The sequence below is a fragment of the Phasianus colchicus genome, chromosome 13 (assembly GCF_987193195.1).
Source record: "Phasianus colchicus chromosome 13, bPhaCol1.hap1.1, whole genome shotgun sequence".
NCBI classification, from domain to species: domain Eukaryota; kingdom Metazoa; phylum Chordata; class Aves; order Galliformes; family Phasianidae; genus Phasianus; species Phasianus colchicus.
Genome location: NC_143448.1, coordinates 17,363,103 through 17,387,946, shown reverse-complemented (window position 1 = coordinate 17,387,946; position 24,844 = coordinate 17,363,103). Strand labels below are relative to the sequence as shown.

Here is a 24,844-nt window from a genome sequence, read left to right as displayed (position 1 = left end):
TATTTAAGTCTTTTCAGGGTAATGGTGTTGCATCCTTAGGTTTGTAATCTATATGTATATCAAGCAATGGCTGACGCTATTCCAAAGTAAGTATGTTCTTTCCAAGAACGTGGTTTTAATTTGGGGGTGGCATTTGATGTAGAGATGCCAGAAAGACTTTTGCTCTGATTCTGTTCTGGCCCTAAATGCAGGCCTGTCATAAGATAACAAATTATTGTTTTCTGAAGTCTTTACCAGACTGACTATGCACTGAACCTGAATCTGTTACCTACTTGTGCCAGATCAACTTTATTTTCTTCAGTTAAGTAGTAACTTAGATTGTTAATTATATTGATCTCAGGGGGATGCTGTATTTTGCAGACATAGATGGTTCTTTTGCTTATGTTATGGGTATATAATCCCGAAGTCATTTGCATTGCAGAAATCAACAGAGAATCTTGAAAACTTCCAATTAAACAAGAAAGGCAAGCTGTCATTTAAAGAACTGTGAACCATATGGAATTTATTTCCACTAGATTTATTTTCTTACCATTAATGAGTATAAATGTATATTTAATTTCTAGAAAAGCAGTGTAATTTACATGATGGAGGAACTGGAAGCGATGTTACACAAGAATGGACACAGCAGGAATGCTTGCAGTGGAATTTGTTCTCCAGCTATAGCTGTGTCAAATCGAAGTTATCAGCATGTAATATCAGGTCAAATTCATCATAGGCATTAGAAAAATAAAACACTGAGATGCTGAGTGGAATCAACCCAGTCTTCAGTGGTTTTCAGACCTCTGTTGTACTGTAGAACGGTAACTCTAAAATGTCTCCCCAAGCAGTGAGAAATAACCTGAGTACAAAGTAACACCCTCTGGGGGCAGGTTTGGCTGCTCTTCCTTTTTCAGTGAGATTGCATTTCTGTAGTTTGCTCCATCTGAGGATCTCAGAGTGCTTCACAAGCCTCACAAAGCCTTTGCTGGGCACTGTCATCTCAGCATTGTGATGGCAGGGATCGGTGCTTGTGGGTTTAATGTGCCATGCAAGAACAAAGATCTCCCCATTGCACCCTGCATTTCACTACGAGTCCATCTTAATGCATCAAGAGCTGACTGGTGAGGGTCATTGGGCTTTACAGGAAGGAACATAAGCTCTATAGAAATCCAGGAGTCTGCTTTCTAATGATGTTCAATTTATACAAATAAACACAGTACCGGTGACTGTGCTTCGGTTTGAGGTTGTATAGTCATCTGTTGGGATTGTTTTAAGTAGTATCATGGTTAGAGGTGGTTTCTTGAGCTTACTGCTCATTGTGGGTTTTGCCAGACCATAGTCAGATGCAGAGCTCCTTTCTGCTGTCTGAGTGGTAGTAGATGGATATTCCAATAAAGTAGAGGGTGCAAATAACTCGTGGGTGGACTCCAGATACGTTGTCAAGTATGGAAAATGACAAAACGTTGAGACCTTGCCATTCCCGATCACAACTAAGAACTGAGCAGTAGTAAAGGTTAGCTGGTCTATGTGGAACAAGTCACATCTGGAAGAGTAATGAAGATGAAAGAGTTAGGAAGATATTCTTCCTAAAGCTTAATTTGCAGTGGGAAAATTAAGAGTGTAATTACATTTTTAATGAAGATAGACCTTTCCATACTGATAATGCAGGCTGTACTCATTGCCAATTAACAGGAGCTGCATCAGTTGTTTGTTTTTATGATGATAGCGACCAGAGGCTTCAAAAGGGTTCTGACCACAGGGAGCTAAGTGATACCAAACACAATCAAGACCTGCTCTGAAGAGCTTACAGTCTTGGTCCTACGAGACGAGCATTAACCCCAATCACGTGTGAAATGAGGGTGAGATCAGTGGGATGAGCTGTGGGATGACCCGTGCTGTGGCTCCTGCTGCAGCTTGGTGCCCTCTGCTTTACTCACTGACAGGGAAGAGCGTGACCCCCAGGTCCGGTGGCAGGCAGGGGATTGCTGTGCTTTGCCTCTGCAAAAAGAAAGGACCTGGTTCACATTCTGCGTGGTTCCCACATTGCTCCCAGCTTCTCCTTCTACCTCTCCCTATAAAATCTCCTGCTTGGGTATCAGTGTCTGAGGTAAGAGCTGTGCTACGGCGCTTGGCCCTGCACTAGAGCCTAGTTTATAGTCTTCGCTGCCTGTGCTTGTAGAAGGAGATGGAAGGGATGGTTCAGGAGATGCTGTGGGAGAGAAAAGAGACAGAATTAAAATGGACTTGGATGTCGTTCAGTGAAGCAGCATCCAAATAAAATCAGCAGACCATCCTATGAACTAAAGAGCAGAAGCTGGGGGGAGCAGTGGGCCATGTGGGAGCCATCCCAAGTCCAGGCACATCCTTCCTTCCTGGGTTGCAGTGAGGCCCAGAGGGACTGATAGGCATACATCAGCTCTTTCCACTATTCTGCCCTTGGAAAATGCTTGCCCCTAATTGCTTTTTAATCCTTCCACTCTTAGAAGATAGCTCAACCTGCTGGCAGCTGGACTTCATTTACAGAACACAATGTTTCTCCATCAGCATCTCTCTAATTTCTCTTGTGCAAGATGGCCTTAAAAAAGAAAAGAAAGAAAAAGGAAAAAAAAAAGAGAAAGCTAGAAAACATGATGTGTAGATTTATATGGCTGAGAAATAGCAAAATATGCTGTAAGAAGTGTATGATCACAACTTGCAGAAGGAAACTGTGTAAGGCATGATTACAATAGCTGTGAATAGCACGGTCCATTTGCTATTACAGTGGATAAATGCTTTAACAAAGAGCCATTGCCTGGCAGCAGTGTCCAGAGTGGTTAAAGGTGGACATGTGCTCATGTTGTATTTTGTTCTGGTTGACAGCAACCAAGATGCTTTATGTAGGGCAACTCTAGCCACTGATAACTGCGTGTGAGTCTTCGTGGTGTTACCCAGCACTGTCTACCTTCATAGACACACAGTCACCACTCTCCATTTCTTTTTCTCTTTTTTTTTTCAACTCTTGTGTTCAGTAGCATCTCAAAATCCATCTAGTATTAATTAACTAGTGGTATTAATTGAAAATCATGCCTTCTTTTTTGGAAGATGTCTCCAGACTTCATAGTAAAGGAAGTCGACAAGAAGTGGCATGGACTCGGGTTCATTGTGATGCTTAAATAGATCAATAAACCTAATTATGCCTTCTTAATCCTTTCCCCCTCCCAATCCCCTCATTATGCTGACACAAAAAGCAAAAAAAAAAGTGGGTACATACGGTCTGGGACAGCATGAATCACAGAGCTCATGTTGCTTGGGAGGACATGTCCTGGCAATGGGTCCAGGTTGAGACTGGGAGGTCCTGACTGGTACTGGACATCAATGCTGGTTCCTGCGGTGTAATCAGGAAAAGAAAGGCATTATTCTTCACATCATTACTGAGAAGCCAGATGGTCAGGCACAAGGCTCTTTTTTTCAGGGAATATGGGAGACCTCTGTGGGTGGGGGTTAATGTCTTGGCTCCTCTTTGCTTCCTTTCTGCTCCTGCTCTCTGTGCTTTCAGCTTTTTTTGCTCCCAAATGGTTGGGGTTTCAGCTAATAATCAACCACACTGTCATCTGTGTGTGTGTTTCACAATTACTGCTCTTATTAGGGTTTCCCATATAATTTGGCATATTACTAGCTAAAATATGTTGTCTCCCTGCAGCTTGCATCAATTTAGTAGACTGCCTAAAAGTCAAGCTCCTGGCTGCTGTGAAGCACACAGAACATACCCACTCCTATAAACTGTCCCCGGGGTTACATTTTCAGAGATAAGCTAGAAGGGAACCATTTGGGAATTGGACTTGAGTGAGAATGTCCCATGTTCAATCTACAATTCAACCTGATCCTTCACTTCCCTCCTCCCAGGACCATGTTATCTTTACCAACATCCTCTAGAGGACAAAAATCTAGGCAGAAAACCCCTTAAATGGCTTCATAATAAAACCCCTTTCTCAGCAGTGCTCCTACCTCCCAGCAGCATCTCCTGCAGCAAGCTGTCGATCCTCGCCACACCAAAGAGCTTGATGAACTGGACCTGCTCGATCATCTGCCAGGTGATGCTCTGCAGTGGGGGCAGCAGCAGGAGAATATCGCTGAAACGTCCACGGGAATCGTATTGGCGGTCATTGATGTAGTCCTCCAGGTTGACCTGGACCTGAAAACGCATGTTCTTCACCTTCCCTGGCTCACTCAAGCCTTTGCAGTCTAGGGAGGGGTGGAAGAAATGAAGTTAATTGATGACCGTTGTAGCCAAGAAGTGTTAGGCTGACAACTATGCTCCAGGGAGGGAAAGGGCTGAGATAGAAATGATTCTCTGACAATTAGCTCTGTGTGCAGGTTTGTCTGACAGATGTACAATGCACTGTCACTGCTTCATTTCTCAGATGGAATAGGCTATTTCAGTGCAAATAGAGCTTAATTCAGATGGATTTCGAAACTGATTTGTGTTTGTCCTGCAAACTGCTGAGACTTTCACCCATACATTTTGAGTCTCAACTCTTCTTATTAAATCCATGCAAGTTTAGAGCTTGACTGTTTAAATATATGAGATCTAGCACCAGGTTCTTCTCTGGATTTCATGTCTTTGAGCCATGGCACCTCCATTTTCCATGGACTGCTGGTCTAGTTTTGCTTTATCAAGTAAACGTTCAAGGCATGTTGAAGTGCACAATTTACAGCTTTTCACTCCTGATTTTCCTCACACCCTAAATCAGAAATTTCTGGCTACTGGACCCTTTCCTTCAGTCTACAAAGAATGGCCAAGCACTACATTCATGCCAAGAGATTAAATAGAGTGAATTTAGCGAATTATTACATGTCAACATGCAACTCCACGGATACTACTTGTTAGCACAGATGAATTTTACTTCCGTAGAACTTGGCACTCTTTTCTTTCAGATGAAATCACGTTGCCTCATTGATGCAATGATCTAATGCTTAATTGAGATACTGATCAGCTGAGGAGCTAATTTGTCTAACAACATGATAACACCATCCCTATACAGGTTTGCAGCAGGCACTTTGGCAAGCCAAAGTTCATGATGTTTGTAGAACTCCTGTATCTTGATTTCAAATCAGAGAACACAGCAAAAAAATGATTGATAGAAGATGGTACTCTAATTTTCCATGCTAGTAGATGCCAAAGACAAAAGGGCGTTGCTCTCTGCTTGGAATTGTTCCTCCTCCACTCCTTCAAGCTACAGGGCAATACACCTAAAGCTGAAGGTTCTACTGAGGGGACAGTGTGCATGCTGTAGGCATTTGTTTGGGGGGAACCTGAGTGGGATGTTTGTGGAATGACAATATAGGGATGATGCAAAGCAAGTTTTTCTTTGCTTTATGTTTCCCTGCTCTCTTCTCCTGCCCAGCTCTGCTCTCGCTGGTGCTGACTGCCAGCAAGATCCATTTACAGACATCCTTGATGTTTCTGGGTACTCAGTGCCCTGAACAATCCACAGCTCTCTGTGGTTTTTAATTCTCATCTCAGAACTCTGATGGGTGCTTCAAACTGCTGCTCAGTCGACTAATTCAGCTAATGCATAATTCAGTATGAGCATATATGTCCTTAATAGGCATCTCTTTCATTTCAGACTAATGGGCTTTCCTGAAGCCACCTACAGAAGCAGTGAAACTCCTCTGAGTTCTGCCAAGACTTGCACATCTGGCTGGAGCTACTATGTGCTACATAGCAAAGTGTTCAGGAATAGGGTGAAATGCAGAGCTGTTGCCAAGGGGTTTTCAGCCTGGCTATCAGAGATGCTCTTAGGAATGCAAGAGCAGGAGGAGGAGCTGTGTTTCCCCACTCACTGCCCTATTTCCCATATCCTCCTATAACACATCATCTCCTGAAGCCCTGTGCTTGCTCCTGCAAGCAGGAAAGACACATACCTGGATCAAAGAAGATGATGGCTTTAAGGCATGCGTACTCGTTGTCATCGATCTGGATGTCCCTCAAGGGCTTCACCAGCTCATCTAAGATCCTGGTGGCCACACGAGCGATTTCTAGCTCTGGACAGTGCATTGGGATGATGAAGTCATTCCCTGGAGACAAGGGAGAAATTCAATGTTAAATGCACTGCAGAAATGGTCTCACCCATCAGTTACCCAGACCTGGGCTGCCAGATAGTCCTACTGCTATGCAGAGTTGCAGCACAGATCTTTGCATCCAGATTCACAATGGAAAAGCAAGGTTTGGATTTGACTCTTTGGTCCTTAGTTCTGCACATATCAGTGCATTAATACCATACTCAAAGTTTGTTCCATCCTCTGCTCTGATTTACAATTTTCAGCACCAACAGCCAAATACCTCACTGTGCCCTGACAATCTGTTGCAAAACCATGACACAACTGTTTGAGGTCCTGCTTAATATTGAGCTTTTTCCCAACCACAGTTTCAAATCATAAGGGCACAGGTGTAAAAGATGATCTTAGTGTTTTTTTTCCAACCTTAATGACTGTACGAAAAGTCACAGTATATTTGCTTCTCCCTTTCTACTCTTCTCCAGAGGCCTCCTTGAGCACTTAATCCTGAGCCAGATGTGCAGTGACCTATCCAGGTTCTATGTGTGCAGATAATAGAAGCAGGAGTGCTTTCAGTACTTTACCTAATAATAGAAAGTCGGTGTAGGGTATGGATCGTTTGGCTACCCCAAGGAGAAGGTGTTCCCCTGCGTGGGCTCTGAGCAAGGCGACCTGCAGACAGCAAAGAAGAGAGGGGTCTTAATAGAACTTCAACTCAAAGAACAAAAAATGGGGGATGGCTTGAGTTCTTAGGAAACAAATGGCTTTTATATTCATCTACCAGGTTTCAGTAAAAGGAAAAGCTCACTGTCTGGATCCCTGTGCGCAATGGAGTGACCAGTTCTGTATTTTTGGGCTTTTAGGCTACTGAACTCACTGCCTTTGTCCTTTATTATTCTTCATCTCCTGCCAGTTTGTTGCTCTGCAGAGTAATATATTGATGCCAGATTTCCTCATTGAAAAGTACAGCTGACAATTAGCACGGAAGGCAGCAGCACTGCAGGGAAAGGCATTTGCCCATCACCTGGTCATCCAGCGGCAGCTCGCAGAACGCAGGGATGTACTTGGCCCACTCCACCAGCACCAGCAGCTGCTGCTTCATAGACTCACACACATCATTGATGGTCGCCACTTTCTTCATTGCTATATCAGCGCTGTGCACGGGGCTCAGTGGCAAATACTGAAAGAGAAACAATCCACAGACAGATCAGCACAATCCTAGCACCCAAAGTATCCATCCCCACGCTCTTAGCCGCGTCTTTCCACCATAGCAATAGCTGCACATTTGTTCCCCAGGCAAAGCACCACGAGGTGGTGCTCGGTCCCAGCACCACGTCCCATCCCTTCTTCTTTCACTGCCTGTTCCGTGTCCCTGTTTTTACAGCACTGGGGCTCAGCTTGGCAGCAAACCAGCAAAACGCATGAAATGCGCTCCCTCGAGGTGGGTGTCTGGGAGGAAACCCAACCACTTTGATCTCTAAAGAGCTGCGCGGTGGGCAGAGAGTTAAAATGTAATGATTTTTGCAAGGGAAATGGATGCATTGTTGCATGTAATCTGCAACATCTGGACCATATGCCTCAGTGGCTAGAGGCGATTTGCATAACAATTTAAAGGACGAAACTCGCTGTGAAACCAGAAAGCAATCAGCGCCTGTTTAAGACAGCAATTTTGTTAGCTTTATTTTTTCTCCCTGGTAAAAACGAAGTAACAAATAAAAGATGTAATTGGCCATGATGGGAACATTGCGTTCTGGCCAGGACACATTGTGCAGGGAGAGCTGAACTTCTGCCTGAACTTCGGAGAGCTTTTGGGGTGCAGCAATAATTGGGGCAGGGGCAGAGGGGACCTGGGGCATCCCTCAAAATTGCAGCCCTGCATCTCACACCTCAAAAGCTGCAAAGTCTTGTCTGGGGGTTGCCCCTGGCTCTCCTACCTGCTGTGCCATTGCCTCGGCCTGGGTGAGCACACTGATGGACAGCGAGCCATTGTCTTCATAGCTGCTCCTACGGATGCTGATCCTGTCGCGCTCATTCTGCACCGCTGCAAAGAGAGCCGGGGAGCAGAATTCTCCTCATTAAAGAAGCTCAGAAGAAAAGAAACTTCAATTCAACACACTGCTCCCCATTACAGCCATCTCGGCCCTGCCCACCCCATTGCTCCCTTCTCAGGTTCCCTATAGGTTGGATTTCTTCTCTTGATGGAGCAGTGACGCACCTGCACAGGCTGCCCAGGAAGGTGATGGGATCACCATCCGTGGAAATGTCCCAGAGCCGTGGGGATGTGGCACTGAGAGATGTGCTTATGGCATGCTGGAGTGAGATGGGGTTGGCTGGGGGATCTTGGAAGTCTTTTCCAGCCTCAATGATTCTGTGATTCTTTGCTCAGGACGCATTTCTCCAGATTTCTCCAAACTGGTGGAGGAGCCGTGGGCACCATTTTCCACACGGGATGGAAAGCTGCCTGATTTATGGGCTTTTGTCAGCTCGAGTCAAACCTCTTATCTGTGTTCCTAACCAGCCTCCGATGAGAGGCCAACAAAGTGAAAGGGCAGAAAACAGGCAACAGCAGCAAAATCAATATTTCCCATGACGCCTAGAAGCCTGCTGCTTGTTTTCCAGGATCAACTGGCTTTGCTGGCAGTTGAACAGGGTGGGTTGGGCACGGGGCTGCCAGGGCTGAAACACCAGAGCCATTTTTAGGTTTTACAGCTCAGAGCCACCTTTGGTGGAGTCCATTTGGGAGAGGTACTCTGCACACACATGTAGCAGTGGAGCCTCTTCAGTCTGAGACAGTTAAAAGGTGATTTAAAGAAAGATGAGTGGTCAGTGGAAATACATCCATAAGCTATAGCTAATCTTCAGAACAGATTAACCCTTCACAGCTTTCTTTCTATACACCAGGCAGCATCCAGCTTTGAACAGAAAGAAGCCAACCGAAAGCCAACCTTTTCCCAGCAAATCTCTGCCCTACTTCTCACATCTGGCTCCATAGCAGATGCTCTCTTTGGAATGAAAAGGCTCTTTTTACCCACTCCCAAGACAAGATAATTTTCCCATAGTAATCAATCAACACAATGACATAGGTCCCACAAACCTCTCCTGCTCCCCTATGACAGACTCCTTTAAGAGCCTCCAGCTTGTTTTTCACCAGTCTGCTTTTATGGCACATATTTCAGTGCTTTCCTCATGCCCTGATAAGCTCAATCTCAAGTGTAAGTGGATGCCCTGGCTGACTTTCTCAAGGTGATTTGGGCGTTGTTACTGAAAGTACCCAAGATGCTGTGGAATTAGATACAAAAGGGAGTTAATGTTTTACCTGCCACAAAAATAATTTATTGCTATGTGGTAATTATATTGCCATAATTATTGTGCTTGTAAAAGGGAAGGTGTAGGTCACGGTGGTGAGGCATGGCTGTGCAAAAGGTGCTCTGGCTTGGATGTGATCTTGGCTTTGCTGACAGTAAGAAAGGACTAAAACTCCACTATTTCCAGTATGTGCCCAGCAAGCCTCACTCCCCATCCTTTTTCTTTCATGCTGTCCTCAATTCATGCTCTGATTTCCAAAGCCAATGAATGGAAAGACCTGGATCAGGCTGATGGCTGAGGGACCACACACAACCCACAGAATTATAGAATCATTCAGGTTGCAGAAAACCACCAAGATCCCCAACCCAACAACAACCAAATCCCACCATGCCCTCAGTGCTACATGTCCATGATTCTGGAACACCTCCAGGGATGGTGACTCTGCCACCTCCCTGGGTAGTCTGTGCCAATGCCTGATCTCTCCTGCATAGAGTATTTTTTTCCTAATATCCAACCACAGTGCACATGGCTCCTCTCCCTGACCCCAAATAGCTCAGCATCCCTGCAGGCAGACGGGTGCCAAGGATGAGAAGAACCCCTGCAACCCCACTCAAGGAGACATCAGTGGGAAAACGTCCCTGTGATGCTGTTGGCCAGGGATAGCGTGTCTCTGACCTCAACTTCTCCCCAGGGAATTTGGAGGGAGGGCAAAACGATGCCCGCATCTCCCTCCAAGGAATTCACCACACGTCCCAGCCTGTGGGAAGCAGATGAGAAAACAAACATCTCCTCCATCTGACGTTTCCATACTCGGAGCAACCCCTTTTGCCATGAGCACACAGAGGATGCTGGCGTGCGGAGCGCTCGCTGCGGCTCTTGGGCAAACAGCGGTGTGTTTGTGGGATTGCAACAATCCCGTGTTTCCCAAACATTTTGTCCTTGCTGCCTTGCCACATCGGTACAGAGCATGTGACAAGGAACCTCTGGAGAATCCAGTGGATATGGGCACAGGCACTGATTTGAAGCGAACGGCAGCAAAGTAGTAATTTTCCATAGGAATTGCAGATGTTAAAGCTCTCCTTTGCCACCTGCCTACATAAGAGATGCCATTATTACTCTGCTAAAACAATCCTTATTTAATGCCAATTGGGTTGGAATTGTGCTAATAAATGAGCAGCATACAAGGAGACAGCAGGAGGAGGAGCTCTGAGTGTCCCATTGGAGCTCACAGTGTGCCCATCTCTGCTGACAGGTTCACTCCTTCTTGTTGCTGGATTAATTTCTATGCACAAATCTTTTTTTTTTTTCCCCCATACTTTCTCTGATTTCGTAGAGGTGGTATATTTTGTTTGCACATAAAAGCCAATGGAACATGCACATTTAATCCATTCACATGCTGAGGGATGGTTTATGGCCATCACAATGCTTTACCTTTTCTATCTCCCTTTGCAATGCGCTGCAGCCCCAGAATTCTACAAGTTGGCAGAAAAGACGTGCAAACAAAAGGTATGAAATGCTAACAAAACCATCCTATAAACCTGTCTGATTTAACAAGAATAAACAAATAACAGCTTCTGGTCCTCTTATTGTGCAGTGGTAGTAATCATTCTTTTTACTTCTGCATAAAACCAGAGGAGCTCATGTACATTCATAAATTTCTTTAAAGGGGACGAGAGGTTAAATATTAACCTCTTTCTTCACCAGCAAACTGCATCCTGACAGTGCAGTGCTGGACATTTCAAAAGGCACCAAGGTTATTAGCTCAGCTCCACGTGAGCTGGTGGCTCATTGGAGAAATCACAGCCTGTTAATTTGTTCAAGGTTGAGCACGGTGACAAATAGCTGCTAAAAATAGTTTTGGGGGGGTGTTTAATATCAGGTGCACTCCTTGTTCGTAGATGGTTTGCTGGTCAAAAACCTGTCTGGTAGTATTGTGTGAAACAATAGAGATCGAACCTTCTTCTGTGCAAAGAGAGGGAAGTAGAGAGAAAGCCAGAAAAGACGGAGGGGATGGAGATGTCAGAGTGCACATCGACTGCCCTGCAGCACCGCCCTGACCTTCACCACACACCCAGAGAAAGGGAGCAGATCTGCAACTATCCGAGATCTGGAGAGCATTCAAGCAAGCCTTTTCCTCACAGCTTGTCCCGACTTCTATGAGTGTTCACTTATCAAAGAGAGTTATTGATACGAAAAAATGCGATAGGGATAGGAGTGTTCCTAAATGAGCTAATTTCTAGGAAATCTGGGGACTGTTTTCTACAAGACTCATGTGTTGGCCCTTCTTTACTTTCACTGGTGACAACGGGACCTGGATCCCTTCTTATGGCACAAGCAGTGGCTGAATATTTTGGGTGTTCCTTTGCCAAAATTTCTCACTAGAGGTACAGGGCTCAAGTGTGAGACATATTTTCAAAAAGCAGAATCAAATTCAGAGTGCTCAGACAGCCATGCACCTGCCCCTATAGACAGGTCAAGCTTTTGCATCATACAGCTTCTCTTTTGGGCAGAAATTCCCATTTTACCCTGGCTAGCATAGCCACTCTCATTCTCTTATCCAATAGAGTTGTTTCCAGCATGGAAACAAGGAGAAAAAGATCCAAAAGTGTCACATCGTGTCTTACAGCACAGGAAGATCAGAAAAGAAGAAAAATCACACTGGATCCAAAGCTCCAGCTTATCCATTAGTTCTGCCAGGCTAAGGACACGTAGAGAACAGCAAGTTTTCCAGGGCCGCACACCACACCATAGAGCAGCAGGTCAGCATGGTGCCAGCCACTGAAACAGACAAAGTGACACAACCCCACCTCCACACCCCAGGTGTATTGTCACACCCAGGCTGGGAAAAGGATCATTTCCATCTTTTTTTTCTATCTACGGTGAATAAACAGTGCTGTTACCACACCCTGGAAAAAGTCTGATTGCTGTTACATGAGCTGGTTGAAAAATGATGTGCCAGAGAACAAGTGTCAAAGCTCTGCGTGCCAGCGCTGGGACAACTTGACACACTGAGTGTGGATGTCGTGGATCTGGCACAAATTGGTGCATACCACTGAAACGTTTGTATAAATACTTTTATCATGCTCTATCCCAAGACACGGCTTCTCTTCTTCCCTTCTGCTTCGCAGTACTGTTTAATATTAATCCAGAACCAACCTAAAGCAAACAACGACGTTCTTTTTGTACACACAATTGTGCAAGAAAATTTCTTTCTGAGTTCTGCACACGTGTTTTGGATACAGCTCTGGTCAGCTAGGCTAATTCCTACAAAGCAGTTGCTCAAGGTGCTTTAAAACCTTCTGTACCAAACACATGAGCAGTTTGTGAGCACACAACCTGACCATGCACTCATAAAATAAGTTTCAAGGAATGCGGCGATGTGGAACTTGGAATGAGTCATCATGCACCAAGCTGCAATCAATAATGAAGGAATGAGCCAAGGTTTTATAACTTTTACCATAAAACTAATAAAAATCACGCTTCAGATGAAAGAATGGAGCTGATAACCAGATTTCAGCCTTTCCAAACTGTGGAGTTTGTTGCATGGGTGATTGGCTCAGTCCTCATCTAGAACCGAGAGCAGATTTGGTTGGCTAATATTACTATCAGGACTACTTTTTTTCCCAGCTTTGTATTTACTCCATTTCTCCTAAACTAAACCAGCAGTCATTTTAGCTACAACCATGACCTATCCCAAATTGCAAGACACCCTGTTCTCCAGGAAAACAGATGGTCAGAGATTTGGAAAGAGATTCTTGTCATCGTTGGTGAAACCTTACGAATTACCAGAAATGAGTGAAAAATTTCCCATTGGTTTCCGTGAAATTGTGATTTCACCCCTTAGGTAAAGGGTGAATTTGGTGGCAATCCCTTTCCAAATATTGAATCACCTAAAGAGAGAAGCCTCCCGGGATGTGTGGATATTGGCACAAAGCTGTAGCTGAAATTCCCATCTGAAGAGATGGAAAATGGGGTTTTCAGCTGCAACAAGAACCCTCTCACTGAGGAACACAGCATCAGCTCAGACAAGAGCTGCTGCTTCCCTCCATCACCTCCCACAGATGGAGCAAGGCCAGAAACAGCAGCAGGAGGTTCTGAGCAGCCTCTTCACACCTACCTTCTTTCTTCATGCCGGCTCTGAAGCATTTCTTCAGCCTGCAGTACCTGCACTGGTTCCTCTTGTCTTTGTCTATCACACACTGTCGGCTGAACCTGGAAGGAGATGGGAAAGATGGAGCAATGTGGCTTGTGCCCTGCTCACCATGAGCAGCCCCAATCTCAGGACTCACTGAGGAGCCAAAGGCCTTGCAGGGAATGGGTGGAATCAGTGCTGGCTTAGCCCAATCTTCCCCATCTTCCCACTGCCAGCTGGGAATGCAGCAATTTCAGACCACCCACTCCACAAGGACTGTGATGGTTTTGGCTGTTGAAGTGTGATGGTGACACAAGCTGGGCTGGTGGTTGGCAGAGTGGTGGTCTTCATTCCCACTTTCAGATGGTTATCAGGTGTCCAGTTTGGGCCAGCTTGTTAACACTGTCTTACTTTGCAGAGAATAATTGCACCATGGCCCATAAACCCTACTGTGACTATAGTCTGCTTTTGAGGTAAGTGGCCTCCACATTCCTCTTCATTTCAACAGGAGACAGAGAAACATCCAAGTGATGGCCCATGTAGGCCAGGCAACTATGGGTGAAGGGATGGAAGAGGAATCTGTCGTGCAGGGAGGAGGCAATGTGGATTGCTCCGGGGCCATCATTAGGTTGTAAAAGCTAAGGCACATTCCCAGGCTGGTAAAAAGCCAAAGGTACAAAAGCCCAAAGGCTTTCCAAGGAATTCAAGTCTGCGATAAACAACAGAGCTTTGAGCTGGGCTAAATACAGCATGGCTCACCAAATAAGGATTCACAGACAGGCAAGCATTTACCATTTGCTTGGCTTACACACTGCAACTCCCCAGGCTGCCAAATGTCACAGTGATTCATCGATTCCTGGGGAGGGGCAACAATTATGCTCCCAGGAGAGAAAGAGCCAAAATTTCAAAGAAATCAGTAGTAGCTATTCAATCCTCCTGACAGGATCCCGCAGTGCATGGGATGGGCACTGTGCAGGTGGAGGCTGATATCAGATTGGGTGTCTTTTGTGGCTGGTGTGACCTGGAGTGATAAATATCCCAGAAGCATTTTGACAAAAAGAGCGACTTGCATTACAAAAACATGGAACTCCTTTAAAAGGAAGAACAACTCTGGAACAAAAAGAAAACTTCCAGGTTTTAATTGCAGATTAAAAGATTGAGGGTGGGTTTGAATTTTTTTCTCTTCTTCCTGTGCTAAAATAAACACCATTTTTTCCAAGGCCAACCAAGATAGCTGCTTAATAATTTATGGCATCCTCCTGGAAAAAAAATCTCTCCAGTGTATACCTGTGTGCCAAAGTGGCTGTGAATCATCACTGGTCCATGCTACATTCTCAGAATAATTGTAAAATTATCAGTGATATGTAAACATGCATAACTTCATGTGTCTGAAAACAAAGATGGAGAAGCTGTGGTGACTCTGGAAGTGACGGGTTCTTGGATGCTTGTTGCTTTCATGCTGTTACCAGGAAAAACAAGACTTTGAGAAGATATCTCTGAAGCTCTGGTCCTTTTTCACCCTTCGCTTTCCCTTGCTGGTCTGTGATGAGTTTGTGGTGTCACTCCACATCTAGAGGCTGTACTCTTACACAAGCCTCATGACCCTATTTCTCCCCTGATTCACACCATGACGGTATGAACTCAGAAAACAGATTGCTCAGTGTCATAAAAGGTGCCAGCATCCAAGATGAGATAGGACATAGCTTACTCCTTAGCTCCCTATCTTCTGGCCACAAGCTAAACTGCAGCATTACTGTCAGCATTCACACACGGTAACACAGCACAAGGGATGGGGGGGCCTCATTGTGTGACTTGATCACCGCCCCACTTACTTACAGGATCAACAAACTGCATTTAAATCTCATAGAGTGGGCAGGTACCTGCAGGAATAGACATGGTTCTTGCGGACGCTCCTCCTGAAGAAGCCTTTGCAGCCATCACAGCTGGACGCCCCGTAATGTTTGCCCGTCGCCCGGTCCCCGCAGATGGAGCAAAGGGAACCAATGCCATTGTTGAGCAGGTTGGTGTTGGCTGATTCAGCTGTGATGGTCTCTGCGGGCATTGAACAGCGCCCGTTAGCCTCCTCTGTGATGGAAACCAGAATCAACAGACAGCAGGTTGGTTTTTTTGTCAGATAAATCATGTCGCTGAGCCCACCCCATACCCGCGTGTGCACACGCTGTATGTGTTGCTGGTGAAACCTCCAGATGGAAACCATGCTGTTCTCAGCCTCAGCTGGCACTAGCTCACTTGGCTTTGCTGCTGGATACTGGTATTTTCCTTAGCCTCAGTGAGCAGGGAGACTTCAAGACTCATAACCCAGTGCGCTCATGAGGAATGAACAACTACTGCTGCTTTTTTTGACAAATCATGGAATTGTATGAGTTGGGAGAGATCTTTAAAGGCCATCTGCTCCAACTTCCTTACAATGAACAGAGACACCTACAGCTCCATCAGGTGCCCAGAGCCCCATTCAGCCCGACCTTGGGTGTCTCCAGGGATGGGGTGCCCACCACATCTTCGGGCAAATTCTTCCAGTGCTTCAAGACCTGTACTGCAGAAAACTTTTCCCCTGTATCCTACCTAAATCTCCCCTCTTTTAGTCTGAAACCATTTTCCTTTGTCTGGTCACAACAGGCCCTGCTAAAGAGTTTGTCTCCTTCTTTCTTACAGCTCCTATAGATATTGAAAAGCCACTCTCAGGTCCTCCTGGAGCCTTTTTTCTCCAGGTTGAAGAGAAGGCTCTGGGGAGACCAGATGCAGAGAAACCTTATCCGGATGTGAGATACATGCTGTCTCCCCAATTAGACACCTGAAGAACATGATCCAAAGCCTGCACCACAAAAAGCATTGGAAGAAAAACATTGTTAGCTCAACTAAATGGAAAGCAGAGAAAAGACAGAAGAAACAGGAAAGATGAACTACTTCATGCACACAATAAAAATGAAAGAAAGACACCTTGGGGTCACCTCTGCAGCTGGGAGAGGGAGACAGAAGTTCAGATGAGTCACTTTGGTTCTTCTAAATGTCTGTGGTTCCTCCTCTGCTTTACCCACTGAAGAGGGCCATTACGTTCCACTGCTTACAGAGGAGCACAGGAGGATTGACCTTCTAAATCTGACACCTAGAATTATGTCATATGAATGCTCACTGTTTGCACCCACTCATTTGGGGCAGGAATAGCTCTGCCTGGGCTGTGTGTATACACTGCTGAAAGTTCCCCTTTAAACTTCTCCCTTGGCCTTAACCACCAGGCTCACTGCCCTCTGAATCCCTCTGAATCCTCCTAATTCGAGGCAGAGCTTGGGTGAAAAAAAAAAAAAAGGAGAGACACATGAGAAGATGCAGATGACAGTGTTTACATCTTCCTGAGAGAAGGAATGCTTGTGGAGTCTGTCCTGACCTGAGCACTCACTGCAGGAGGGTTCTGTGAATTTATCACTCCTTTGGGAGAATGTTCTTTGCTCCAGAGGAGCTGATCTCGTGCTACAGAGAACCAGGGAAGGCTCTGGGACAAGAGAACTGGGCAGAAAGGAGAGCAGCTCAGCTGATGTTGTATCAAACAATGAGAAAAATGAGAAAATTACTTGAAGGGGAGGAATCGGTACTTGATGTGGGCAGTCTAGAGAATGTTTTCTAATGCATAATGTGTAAAAATACCTTTGGGTCATCCTCACACAACTTATATATAAATACACAGAAAGAGAATGTTATTTTTGTATGTAAATACTCATCAAAAATTTATAGGGAAAATATTTACTATGCAATGAAAATCGTAATAAAAAGCCCCCCCAAAAAGCCAATAAGGCTTGATTTTTTTTTTTTTAATGGGAATTTTGTTAGCAAAGGCTGAGATGAAGACATTTTTAGCTAAGACTTCACGAATGCAATGGTCAGGTTTCTTTTTGCATCCTCAGAAAGACCTTTTCATCTATATTTCACCTTCTAACACACAGGTGAGCAACTGAGTAGGTTGGAGTGAGCTGGGAGCAGCACAGGAATTAAAAATGACAATACTGAAATAATTCTTGGGTTGTAATGACAGGAACTGTGATTTACCTGTTCCCATAACCCATGTGCCATGCTACAGCTCTGCCATTCATCAGTAGCTAAGTGCAAACAGAGTCCATGTGAGAAGTGCTTAATGGTAATTCAAATTGATTTTTAGATGTTTTTACATTGATTCTATATTTAATATTGATTTGATAACTCGGTTTTAAGTGAGCTGTAGTGGAGTACTCTTTCAAAGGTAGCTGTACTGCTAAACATTTGTGCTTTTGTTGCTTCATCTGTTATTTTTTGAAGGAATATATGAACAAAAACAAATACACCAAATGTGCTGGATCCCATTAAAAAAAAATTGCACAACAGAAATAAAGATAAGAAAGCCAATTTTCTCCCTGCTCCACCCGTGCTTTCTCTACTGACTTCAGAGGAATCAAGCCAAGGTCATACAATTTGGTTCTTAAATAGACTCTTCATTCTTCAGTTGGGTCAAGATTGCAAAATGATGCTGGAAAAGCATTTGTTCACCAGAAAAGGGTGTTGTTTTGTACCCTGCATGGAAGTAAGACTGTGAGGAACTGTGTTAGGTAAGAAATTCATATTCTATTCTGGCCTTAAACCAGGCAATATAGGAAGCATAGCCACCAGCTGCATAGGTGAGGGCCCATTGAGCCAAATTCTGCCTTCCTCTATACCTATGAAACCACAGACAGGGACATAGGCTACAATTTTGATGGGTGGCTGTATGTTCAGGCAGATATATAGCTAATAGTTCAGTCCCTATTAGGTGCCCACATGTCCTCTTTAGCTAAGCTGGGTAAGAGTAGAAATTTTTAAAGATAAAAGAAAGGCCACAAGCTGGCATGCGTATGTTACTTGCAATGATTAATTTTAATTACAAAAGCCTGTTACCAGTTAATCATGAGTTCTTAATGAAAATTAGCTCTGAAAAACAGAAAGGACACAAACAGTATTGCGTGCATCCAGTAACTTTTGTTGGGGCTTTCAAACCTACTCAGCATTTGGGGAATGTTTGGCTTTTTCCAGAACTAATTACTGCTAAGAAAGGCAGAGGAAAGCCAGGATCCATGCTATCATTGTTGCATGCCTGTGAAATCAGCTGAAAACTGTAGGTTCTTCCTTTGAGCCCTTACTGATACGGGACAAGGACCTGCTCAACACATCATGGAACACATTGTACCTCTCCAGAGGTGTTGCTGCCTGGCATTCATGTCCAAATGTATTCAATCATCTGAACCAAGCTTGTGACTACCCAAGGGAGAGATGCTCAGAAATGGATCAGTTACAGATGTTCATGGCTGTGATACAACAGAACAACTCCTAATCCATGCCAGCATAGTACCTCTGAAATTTCTGCTGGCAAGGTGAAGATGAGGATGTTCTCCAAGCAAAGACCATAACTCATCTTGCCACTGATTGGGTCCTGAGCTGAGCTGAAGACCTGTGGTTGTGACCAGACTCCTCATTAGGATCATCCCTAAAGTTTCAGCTGCATGCCTTTTGTGAGCCATGGGTTGATGGTTGGACTAGATGATCTTAGGTCTTTCCAACCTTAATGACTTTATGATTTTATGTATGAGCAACATGCAGCACAGGAACCATAGCCTAACTGGATTGCTGAATTCGATTATTTAAGGGTCTTTCCCAACCTAAACAATTCTATGCTTCTACCTAGCCATGATAAGGGTATCCCAGTGTCTTTGTCAGCTTTGGGGCCAATTAAACTTGCAAACTTGAATGCACATAACTTTTTGTTATATATTGCACCAATGTGTGAGCCGTTACCAAACTAGAGCTGCAGTGAAGATGACAATATTTACAATGATAAGAAATAACAGTGAGGATGGTTTCTTGCTGCTAGGGAATGGTATCTGGCTTCCATTCAGAGCTGAAGATCAGCATACCTGACCCCTCAGACCTTTCTTCTGCTTTTCCTTTCAGTTATGCTATTGGTTGCCAATCTCTTTAAGGTAATCTCTTTCTCTTCTGAATGTATATTTCACACCAAGCAGTGCTTCCTGGATTTCTCTTCTATGCACCAGAAATCCAAGCCAGTCTTGGCCTGTGGTTATGATGCAAATCATTTGCACTTTCTAATGGGCAAATGTTCTGAGATGGCTTTTTCATGCTTTGAGCCAGGTCAGGGTGCAGTGGGGTTGGGAACAAGGTTTTGCCAACATTTGCCAAATTCTCAAGGTTCAGTGCTGTGTTTGAGTGCTGAGAAAGGAAAACGAGCACTGCAGTGGGAGAAAACGTTCACTGACACTTGACTAAAGAATTAGTGCAGTATTTTAATACTGCTTCATATTTTAAGCAAGATGACAACTCTGACAAGAGCATAAGGAAGTGGGTATTAGCAGCACATAAAAACCAAGTGAGAACATGGCTTGCAACACCAGCCAATGTAAAGGAAATGAGTTTGTACCAAATGGGAAAGTTTCTGCAATTACAACATGTATTTTTATAAAGGAAATAAAGGATTAACATTGATTTTCATTGACTTCCTTTTGCTTTTCTATTTAAAACAGATTTTTTTAAACTTCCCCTCTACTCCCGTAATGGATTCGACTCTTATTTTGAACTTCTGTTTGGCAAATCATGACCTACCTAGGGGTGGAAAATTCAAAATGTATCTAGGCACATCTCAGAACTGTAACTTCCTGAATCAGAAAGCTTAGCAGTCAAAATCACTCCACATCATCAATTAACCCCAGGTTTTGATGAAATAATTTTCCAAAGAAGAAAAGAGTTGTTCTTAAGAATGAATTGCCTTATTTGAAAATATTCTATTTTCCACTTTCACATCACTCAGAATGTATGCAACGGTTCTGATACCATTAAAGTTCCTGTGGCACCCCATCCTGTTCAAGTTTATATACACAATAAAACTGCAGTTCAGTTTAGTGAAGGAAATAAAGAATAATTTCACTCAGTGAGGTAGATTTGGCTTTAAATAAATCCATTACATTTTTTAAACTATCTAAAAGAAGATTATTTCTTGATTCCAGGAATATTTTAAATATTTCATAATATTTCTGAATCTCTATGAACTTTAGTTTTGAGTTATCTACAGGAGATGATTTGGTTGGTTAGCAGTATATTTCCAGGCATGGACATCTAAGGTCTTTTTTCAAGTTATTTTCACAAACTGTAGAAGAGGACACTTACCCAAGACAAACAAGCTAATTTCAAAACAGCTAGTTCCTGAGAGAACCAGTTACTCATTAACAGCTAAACAAATAACCCAACACTGATCAAGATAAACTTCAGAAAGACTCAGCCTGTCAGTTCTACTGAATGAAAAAAAAAAACAGAAAGAGCCCCTAGCAGGTTTTGATAGTTAATTTGCAAAATTATACTGAATTTTGAGGAAATTTATACTGCTCTAAAAAGTATTTTGCTCTTCAGCAGAGTGTTGTGAAGTAAATATCAGTGTTGGATGTGATTTTTAGAGTAGAGTGGTGTCTGAAAACCTTTCCACAAAAATAAGAAATAAAAGATCTGTATCTGGCAAACATAAATAAATAAATAAATAAATAAACAATAAAAATAAAAAGAATGATCCTACTTGAGGACAGACAGAACTTTTCTTGAAGCTAATTTTAAATTCTGAATTCTTCGGGCCTTTTAACTTCATTTTTCTCCTGATATGTTCCGTGTCCCACTATAATAATTCCAAACATTTTATGTTGTAGATAATAGCCCTTCAGAAATGTAGATTATTTTTTGATGAGGAGTCAACTAATGAGAAAATGTGAGACCATAAAAATCCCATCTCCATTTCACTAAGCTTCTTAACAACTTAAATGAAATATCGTCAAAACTCTCCAAAGGCATCGCCAACATTAGAATCTCAGTTACATGATTGGTTTTATGCTCTACGACTTAAATGTCCTCTGCTTCAGAGGCAGTGAACAGTTAATGCCATAGAATAGTGTTTTCTTTAATCTAGAACACCTCTGACTGTGCAAATCCCAAATATCACACAACACGCTTTAATTCTGTGACCAAAGTGAAAGTCTTTCTATATAGAACTTAATGAATCCCAACCACGTTTTTTATGTGTCCTAAGAGCTTAGAGACAATCTTGATACCAAGATACCAAAAATAAGTCAAGTGATCCTTTGGATATTGCTTCTCAATCTAAGTATCTATGAACAAGTTACATCGGACACATGGTATATTGTGTGAATAGCCATACAGGTGGTATTTTTTTTCCCGACAGTTAAATATGAACCCAAGTCATATATAGGAGTTAAACGTAAATTTTAAGGCAGAAATATTGATAATAACTTTTTGCATAAGTCATGTAGGGAGTCAAATGCATGGTATGCCATCAAGAGCTCCACTGGCATTCGCAATATCTTGTAGGCTCTTCAGGACATGATGCTTCGCACACCGAGGAAGTGAATAACTCCAAAAGGACCAGAAAGTGAAACCATCCCATTTCAGCCCAAATATTACTGCCGATCCAACTGAAGTTGGAAGGTCAGCTGCTTAAATACTGCCTCTTCACCCTTTGCCCCACACCTCCTACCTGCCTGCCCTAGGCTTTCAGCTTTTTAACAAAGGCGGTAGAGGTTATTACAGAAGAAGCGAATAGGAATCTCACCAGTGTTATTTGGAAGAACCCGAAGGTTTTCAAATTCTAGCATGGTATAAGAGGAGTCCAAGGAGTCGACGTAATCTGGCATATCCATGTCCATGATGGACTGACACAGCTTCATTATTACTTCTCAACTGCAAGGGAAGCGGCAAAAACAGCCCTACTGTCAATCACGGCCAAGTTTTCCTCTGCAAAGAGAGACACCCCAGCCCTCTCCGTGACAAATCATTACCCAGCTCTGCCCACAGTCCCCTCCCCGTGCCAGCAGAGAAGGGACGAAACCTTTCCTTCTTGCTCGCAGTCCCCTCCCTTCCCGGGGTGCATCTGCGCTCTCAGTCCTGATAACATGGTACAGATAAGGCCTAGACTCAAACAACCCGGATTGCATCTTTGGGTCAATACAGCCCAGTTTATGGCCATTGCTGCGCAAACATTTTGAAAAGAGCTGCAGAGAGGCGTTCACATATGCACTGCTTTTCCTGTGCCACTGCAATGTCACCTTGCTTGGCTACCAGCCCTTGAGAAAAGATCAAGTGATGTCACTTGAAGCTGCTGAAGCCATGAGTCAGTGCCACCACTGGCTGACGACCGTTAAGATAGATCAGTGTTCAGAGCTTGAGGCATTGCCAAGAGAACATGGATCACATCCCGAGGTACGACTGGAAGGGGAAAATGAGGAATCATTACAGCCAGATGCATGCTTTCACCCTGCCCCACAGACAGAGGAGAGGTAATTTCTCCCACCACTCCTGTTTCTCCATCCTCCTGGCTCCAGGCAGCCCAATGTCTCAGAACTCCCACTGAGCTGCAGTTGCAAGTTGCTGGGGCAGAAGATTTCAAGTGATGGCAAATGATGGAAATGGAAAAGGCTGGAAAGAACCAGGCAGACTCCCTCACAGATGTGTGGTGCTTCATTTCATGTTGACTTATGTTTTCCTTTCCTGGGAAAGGCCCGTGTTATGGAAGTACAAGTCCAGCTTTTCCCCAGGGATTGTGCTGTTGAGTTTTTAACTTACCAAATTATGCATAACAAAAGACTGGAAATAAAACACGGCCACAAATTTCCCCCGGAATTGTACCTTGAAGTGGTTGGTTTACTCCTGGTTTCATCCTCCAGATGCCTTCCCGGACCTTACAGTTCCCTCTCCAGTGACATTGTTGTGTGTCAGAGAACCCTCCCTTTCCATGAGCTGTTCTGTGAGATCCAGTTCAACATCCTGTTGAATCTAGAGGAAAGAAGTCTTGAGAAACAGGGAAGTGCGCTGCCAGAAAAAAAGAGATTGCCAGATGGCCTGAACTCTCACTGAACCACAGATCAGGGCGGCCCCGTGTATCCTAGCAAACTCCAAATAGCAAGAAATATGCCAAAACTAAGTTTTTAAATGTTTTAGATGATTTCGTCTACGCAGTCTTCGTTTCACATGTAGGCAGTCAAGATTTGTCTACATCCTGGGGACTTACAGTAGACTTTGCAATGGGTTAACTCTAGACAGGCTTTTCCCCTATAAAGATTGGGTGCAGGAACACTTACCTTTCCTTTCTTATCATTTCTGGGGCATAAAATAATTTCATGTGCCATAGATACTTTTTTCCTTCTTTCCTTTTTTAAGTACATGTTGTAACCAGTGGTGCACAAATGACTCCTTGGTTAGATAAGACATTATGCTTTTATCCTTGGACTATGTCCCCAGGCTTTCAATAATGCCAGCATCAGCTAAGTTAGCATCTGATTAGTCTTTCTTACCTCTTACACAATGTCATTCTTGATTATGCCTATTAATTTGGCACATCTTTTTGAACTGAGCTATAGGCACAATCCTGCCTGATTCTCAGCACTCTGCTACCATTGCAGCCAGAGGAGGAGACTCAGATTTCTGCAGATCCAGTGGGCTTTGTATGGGTTACTTACCATTAAAATAGTCGTATATGCATTCACCATGCTTTTGGGCATCCAAGACACAGAGAGAGGATGTTGGGGCTCCTACCCTGATATCAACAGTTGGTAGGTTTAGAAATGCTTCTATGTCCTCAATTTCTCAGTACGAAGATACAGAGTTACGGCTCTTTTCCAAAGAAAGCTTGGCAGTGAGGATGTGCTTGAGCACTTTTTGTTCTGGGAACAAGAAAAGGGCACTGGGAAAGAGAAAAGGTTATAGAGCAAAATTCACAGTTTAGGACCAGACTCTCAATGTCACAGCCATGCTGATAATCAGGACTGACTTTGTTATGGAAGGTGGTGTTGGAGTGATTCAGTGCCACTTTTCTATCCATTACAAACAGATGTCAGCACCCTGTTCCAAACCACACCACCAGCCCTGAAGAATACTGAAACTTTGTTGAGGGGTGAGCAGTTTCTTCTTTTTCCTCTCCTCATTTTCTTGCTTCACTTTCCGACTTACAGCTGCACTTCCACTGCTATGATTACAAGGCCAGGACTGAGTTTAATTGTATTATATTCACTGCAGCATGGACAGAGGGCAAGCTCTAGCAAACACATGGTCACTGTGAGACAATTATTCCTAGGCATTAAATCAGATGCCTATGGGAGAGCTTATTAGGCAAGATGAACTACAAAAAAATAAGAAATCCTTGACTAATGAGGTAAGAATACAAACTAACAAGAACACTGTCAGAAGCAGCATTTCTTTGGCAAGGTAAGCAGTGGGAGATGTACGTAGGCTTTTGGCTCAAAAGTTTGAGAGTTTTCTGCCTTCGTTCTCAGAAACAAATTGAAAACCCTTATCACTAATTTCTTCACT

General features: G+C 43.7%; 1 protein-coding gene across 4 annotated transcripts; it reads right to left on the bottom strand.

Moving 5' to 3' along the window:
• Positions 1-25: 25 nt before the first annotated feature.
• On the bottom strand, positions 26-23,326 carry LOC116243639 (hepatocyte nuclear factor 4-beta-like). 4 transcript variants are annotated; one of them, XM_090149433.1, is made up of 11 exons: positions 23,165-23,326; positions 22,092-22,219; positions 15,334-15,538; positions 13,439-13,533; positions 7,950-8,056; positions 7,040-7,195; positions 6,600-6,687; positions 5,884-6,036; positions 3,964-4,200; positions 3,230-3,343; positions 26-2,188 (listed from the first exon to the last, which is right to left on the bottom strand). In XM_090149433.1, the coding sequence occupies exons 2-11, from the start codon at positions 22,204-22,206 to the stop codon at positions 2,052-2,054; spliced, it is 1,407 nt and encodes a 468-aa protein (XP_090005559.1). In that variant the 5' UTR covers positions 22,207-22,219; positions 23,165-23,326; the 3' UTR covers positions 26-2,051. The 4 variants fall into 4 exon arrangements, with proteins under 4 accessions (XP_090005559.1, XP_090005561.1, XP_090005560.1 ...); XM_090149435.1 differs by having other exon boundaries at positions 26-1,977; positions 23,165-23,324; XM_090149434.1 differs by lacking the exon at positions 23,165-23,326 and adding an exon at positions 22,318-22,419.
• Between the last annotated feature and the right edge of the window lie 1,518 nt (positions 23,327-24,844).